This window comes from Pseudophryne corroboree, chromosome 8 (assembly GCF_028390025.1).
Source record: "Pseudophryne corroboree isolate aPseCor3 chromosome 8, aPseCor3.hap2, whole genome shotgun sequence".
NCBI lineage: Eukaryota > Metazoa > Chordata > Amphibia > Anura > Myobatrachidae > Pseudophryne > Pseudophryne corroboree.
Genome location: NC_086451.1, coordinates 347,166,994 through 347,173,505, shown reverse-complemented (window position 1 = coordinate 347,173,505; position 6,512 = coordinate 347,166,994). Strand labels below are relative to the sequence as shown.

The window sequence follows — 6,512 nt, the reverse complement described above, 5'->3', positions numbered from 1 at the left end:
AGTGTAATCTTGCTACTGCTTGTTCTGCAAGTCCGCTTCCACTGGTGGTGAAGGAGTCTGCGCCTGTGGACACGGGTGGTGGGAGCAGTCCGTGAACTTGGGTTTGCAGCAATCAGTGTTTCAAGTCTCTGCTGGGTGGGCTAAGTAAAGAAGCTGTACTAGTGTGGTCTCCCTCCAAAGCGTTTTGGCATGGACGTCACTAATGTGTTTCCAATAGCCATTTGCTGAAAAGTATATCATGGCAAACAAAAAACAAAACAAAACAAACAAGAAAAAGAATACTTACAAAAGTTTGTTTCCTAAAATTGTGAAAATAACGGAGGTACAGTATGGTCACAGGTCTTGCCCCTGATTGAGCTCCTTGCGTCCAAGAAATAATAAAGACACACAGAAGCAAAATGTATTTCTGTTTGTTTATTTAATTCTGTCTGGTGGAGCATAATGCTTGGGTGTTTAATGCCAGGAACTTCATAACATTAACATTGTACAACATGCATACAGTGAACAACCAATGAAAATACACAAATGAAACAATGAAATGACCAAATAAATGGGATATGCATTCATCTGTCCCAACTTACAATTTTTTTGACATATGTAATGACTCTACATATACTAAGCACAAAAAAAAAAAAACATTACAAATATTCAGTTGGTTAGGTTGCTTGGCCAAGGACTAATATGCAAAAGTGAAAAGTGTAAAAATTAAATAAAAAAATTAGGCAGAATAAACTGTTTCATACACCTTGAAATTAACAGAAAGCAAAAGCTAGGGAACTTTTTTTTATTATTATTCTGATTTGTGTACAGTTGTTTGTGCACTGATGAGCATATAAAAATATACAATATATAAATGTGTTCCTGCTTTGCCCATTTAACGGCTAGATTATTTACTAAATGCATTAGAACATCCACCTGTGTTTATTGGGGATGGGGTAATAAAGGAATATAACCTACAAAATGAAGGTTCAAGTTCCTAGACTTAACTAGAGCTGGCAGCCAACCAGTTTATCACAAATATGTATGAAATAAGAGAAAATATTCAAATAAAGCTTCCAGATTAGTGTGACCCAAATATACTTACACATTTATATAACTTAGCAAGTACCACTGTTTTACTAACACACCCCATGTGCTTCTTGGGACATATAAACCGATAAACCTAATTACAAAACCCTGCATAGACAGTCTTCCTTTACTAAATTATTTTATAGTTACTAAGTAACTGTGTTAGGTTTCGTTTTGTGCAAATACATTTTGGAAAAAAGTTGATACTGCTGTGTTTAAGCACCACAGAAATGCAACTTTTTTTTCATTTTTAGTGCACATAGAAAATAAAATAAAAAATAAATGGGGAAGGAAACATGGGACATAGGATTCATGCATCCAATACAATTCACATTTGCATTTATTTTTGGCCGGGAGAGGGTGGGATATATATAAAAATTTTTTTAAAAAGGTGTCGAAAAGTTCAGATGTAAGGTTTTTTTGGTAATAATATGCTATAATAAAAAAAGGCAAATTTGTAATCAGTATGGCTTTATTGCAAACCACAAATATGTATGCCCCACAAAGCTCTGTACATGTTTAATATATATTTATATATATATATATAAAAATGGCTTGTCTTTATAAAAAAAGGTTCTTATATAGCATGACAGCCACTAAAAAGCAAATTTGTTTCTACATTACAAAAGGCACATTTATTTAACAAAAATACATTAAGGCAGAAGGACCAGTTAATCATGATAAAATTAGATCATACTGGCTTATTAAGTCTGCTCTGTCCACCACCTCCTGATAGCAAAAGAAATTAAAGCAACAAAGGAAAACATATCAGATAATGTACACACCTATATTATCGCTGGGCAAGTGTAAGTGTGTACTACTATATATAGTGGAAGAGAGTCTGCAGTTAGTAGAGTTTGTGAAGTTTTGTTCTAGTGAGTTTGTATTAAGTTTCTGGATGACTTTTATACCATTTATTTTTTTTCATAACTAATTTAATACAGATTATTATACAACTACTTACTCTTTCCTTCATAGTTTAAATAAATACTAAACATAAACAGACGTAGATATCAGAGGCCAAATAGTTTCTCCCTCAAATTTCCAACACTTTAGAACCTTCAAATTATAAAAGCTGTTAATGATCTCCCAATTATGGAGACCTCTTAACCGTTAAAAAAAAGGCAGATCACTATATAATAATTGAAGTCAGAATTTATAATTTGTTAAATTTATTGCCTATTAAAATGTAAAATAACTAAAAAAAAGTTTTGGCTTGTCTAACTTAATATCAATTTCAGCGGAAATTTTTTTTCACACAACACATCATGATCACAGTTAAGTTCTCAAGGTTCATAAACTTAGGCAGAGAAGGATTTGGTTTTCTAAATGGCCTGTCAGCTAAACTTCAGCCATTATTGTTATACATACATCAGATGTATTAACTTTAAATGGCTAACAAATATTAGTTCTGTGGTTTCCAGTATTGTATAGGATAATGATCTGTTAATTGGCATTTGAACTAGAACAGGTATGAATGATTACCTTTAAAAACACAGGCCATCCATACTTCTTGCTTTCTACTCTTTATAACAAGTAGTAGATGGCTGTTGACAGAAGGTTCTGATACTTGGCTTAGTTAAAAACTGTCTGCGTTCACTATACATACTGACATCTAGAGAAAAATGTGGAAGAAAATGAAGATTAATGTTTCCAAAAATAGGCACTCACACCTAATGACAACACCCAAAATACCATTGTCAATAAATATATATTTTTTTCATCTAAATCAGGCTAGAAATGACAGTGTTAAGATGTTTATTAAACTATTGACAAAATGTAAAAAAAAAAAAAAAAAAGATTTATTTTTTTTAGGGTGTTATCGGTGCCTTATAGCAGCCAGGAGGTCTGAAAGAAACAGATGGAAAGAATTCAGCCCTGTATGTGAAAAAGCAATCTAACAAGGCTAGTGCTTCTAGGTATACTATGGAGACCAGACTCATTCCTACTAAAATAATAGCCATCAAAGTACAAAAGGAAATTCCTCAGAATTGAGGTAGTTACTAAGTATCGGCACATTCCCCACTTCTCCCATCACAAAGTTATTTACAACTTCTCTTTCCAACATTTTTTTTGTAATTTTTTTTTTTTTACAGTTTGCTTTGTAACTTGAAAAAGAAAAACAAACTTGCTATGAACATTTTAATAAATAATGGGTTAACGTATGACTAAGAAAATTATCCCCTCAAAAAAACCCAATTGATAAATGTATATCCCATAGGTATCCTGTTGGTACTTATTCATGACAGATTATTAAAAAAGTGTTGGTTTATTTTAGATTTAAAAAAAAAAATCACAAAGATGAGACTCGTCGATATAACAGTAAGTTTATCTAACTTTATACAAAAAATAATATATATATTTATAAAAAAATTACATCCCCTCGCTGTGGGTCACATTTACAAAGAGATTCAATAGTTTCATAAAGAAACCTGTGAACTTCTGAATTCATATAGCTGAGATGGTATAAAAAAAAATGATTTAATTGAATGAAGTAGACAATGTAATACTTATAATATTTTCTACGCAGTACCGTTAAAATTCCTCGGCATCCAGCTATCATCCCCCTAACCTAGAAGCCTCAATAAATTTTTAAACTTTTGGGGTGAATAAGTAGGGGGAAGCACGGTTTGATTTCTTCCGCACACACATATTAGGATTAATACTGCATTCCACTGCAGCAGTAAACGCTAACCAACAAAGACTTTTCGAAACATAAGTTGATGAGTTCACTGAACTCTATCATTGTGCCACACTACGCACATGGTGGTGCATATCCGATGGTGAGTGCCTATAACATACACTAACTGGTATAAAGCTGTAGTGATAGAAAAAGCTGTAAAATGTGGTAGTAGCATTAAAACAATAAAAATACATATTCAGCAAAGTTGATTAACCAGACTGAAGTATCGTAATGTAAATAGAGCAGAGACTATTAGCGTGTGCCAAGTCATTGGTATGATTATATCAGAATAGTATTCCACCTCAACGGAACATTTGACACTTGGCCAATGTACCGAATACATCACAACCAGTTATTCTACATTAGACGGAAATCAATGACCCTACTCTGAAAAGAGATTAAAACCATAAAATTTCACTATAAAAAGCTTAACTGTTGGCTGCTTGGTCATCTTTTCCCCAAATGATAACATGATAAATAAAATGAGCTTCTGTACAGATAACACTTGACAAAAAAAAATAAAAAATTGTTACATGTCTAGACGTGACCCTGGGATTCAGGACATGGAAAGGTGATAAAACACTAAAGCATAGCTACCTACACATCTGTATATACATGTCTGTTTGCCACAATAACCTTTGACATACTGGACAAGTCCAGAAGAGTAAGTGAAGTGAATAAAAATAGACCCAGCACTTGACCCTGTGGCAATGTGTTATAAAATTAAACAATACACCTTTGTCCATTAACTCAAAGATATAAAAAAATTGTTCGATGGATCTAAAGTGGAAAAAGGTGCATTTTCCGATTTGTAATAAGTCTCTTCTTTTTGTCTTGCTAAGGGTATGAAAACCAGCCCCCCATTATCTCCTCTGTCTCACCAAGAGCATGATACATGGAACGAGGACTAGTAGTGAAGCTGTATTGCTCCGAGCTGTACTGGGCAGTTTCACAGATTTATCATTGTCCTTATTCTTTGGATGTATCTCCCCTGTTTTTGTCCCTTCTGTCGCTTTGAAGACAATATCATCAGTACACTTTCGTGGATCACAGTCCCCACTGCCACCACTACCCTCTCCGCTGTTCTCATCACCTGCAAAATCAAAGAAAAAAATTGGTTATAAATATATATTGAGAATATTGCAGTAGATTTGGTTCAACTCGCACAAATATTCCGTTAACCAAAGAAATCAAATTAAAGATGTAATTTTATCGTTTATAATAGGAAAAACAAATTGCCAGATTGGCTAATTTGGTTAACAGTGCACCTATTGTACAATGATGTTGAACTTTTAATGGTGTGGAACACTACTCACACGTGCCTTTGCAAATTTGAAAAAATAAATAAAAAAATTGGGGAGAGGTTTGACAGTGTAAAGGATAACCTATCATACTGACTTGCTTTATGGCAGTGAGCATCTCCGCCCATCAAATTTGAAATTCTCAAACTTTATTTAGACCACAAAAAAATAAATAAAAAAAAACCAAAAAAAAAAAACAGGTCTGACCATTTACAAACTTAATTGGTTTAATAAACAATATCCCAACAAAACGAAGCTTACTTATGTCGATGAAATTCACATCATTTCCATTATAGGCATTCCTCACTTTGTTTGCCATAACACGCAATGCCATGATTTGCCGGCGAATGACCATGTCTGGCTTTGTGATGTCCACTTGCACATCTGGATTATTAATCTGACTTGCTAGACCATTGCCCATGACTGCATACAAATACCTGGAATACAAAAATACCATGATAAACAAAGTAAAGATACAATAAGATTACACATTGTAGTCTGAAGTTCATTAAGTTATGTGTAGTCTGAAGTTCATTAAGTTATGGTAGGTAAGAGACAACTAAGGGGTATATTCAATTAGGGTCGGATCCATTCCAACATGCATTTGTCGGAATGGATCCGACAACCCCTATTCAATCTCATCTCAATTCGACTTTAAAAAAGTCGAATTGAGATGAGGGACCCAGAGAAGGAGAGGGGGATGACCAGGGGGGACAGCCGCGGGCAGACGGAGGAGAGCAGTGCTGCAGAAGGATGTCTCACAACCGCCAGACCTCACGGCAGTGTCCACCCGGCTCCAGCAAGCGTGACCTCACTTGCTAGAGCCAGGTGGACGCTGCCGCGAGCGGTGCGGCTGTGAGACATCCTGCTGCAGCACTGTGCTGTAGCGTTGCTCTCCCCTGTATGCCCGCGGCTGTCCCCCATCTCCCCACCCTCTCCTCCTCTGGGTCCCACATCTCAGTCCAACATTTTTTTATGTCGGACTGAGATGGTCGGAAATGGGGACAAATCCTGTCGAATTTGGCCCCGTTTCACCCAAAAGTACGTGAATCGGCAGCTAGACCGCCCATTCACGTACTATTCGACAAGTGCCGTCTTTTTGACAGACGGGAGTTTTCGACCCTAATTGAATATACCCCCAAGTTATGTATGTGCATATTAAGTGTTGCAAATTAAACATCATCAAGATAAGTATTTTAAAAACAACTAGATACCAGCTCGTCAAAATGACAGGACATCCTAACAGTAATTCCAGGGTGCACCTCGCATATGATAGCAATAATAAATCTATCAAATCAATATATTGACCAATTGGGGTAGGATCACAGTATGTAATAGAGTTTCTGCGGAACACTTTGTGAATCTATCATAACAGTAATGTCAGCGCCGGCAGCTGTGCTCACTTGAATAGAGCAACACTTGAACTGTTCTGCCAGCGTGCAAAACACTTGAAATTCCCC

At 35.5% G+C, this 6,512-nt stretch overlaps 1 protein-coding gene across 1 annotated transcript in view; it reads right to left on the bottom strand.

The window, feature by feature from the left end:
* Positions 1-399: 399 nt before the first annotated feature.
* Positions 400-6,512, bottom strand: part of GPC4 (glypican 4) — a 166,553-nt gene continuing 160,440 nt past the window's right edge. The window contains exons 8-10 of the mRNA XM_063937480.1: positions 5,314-5,489; positions 4,633-4,844; positions 400-2,683 (exon numbers count right to left, since the gene is read on the bottom strand). Coding sequence (XP_063793550.1) covers positions 2,648-2,683; positions 4,633-4,844; positions 5,314-5,489 — 424 coding nt within the window. The 3' untranslated portion in view covers positions 400-2,647. The remainder of the gene's footprint in view (positions 2,684-4,632; positions 4,845-5,313; positions 5,490-6,512) is intronic.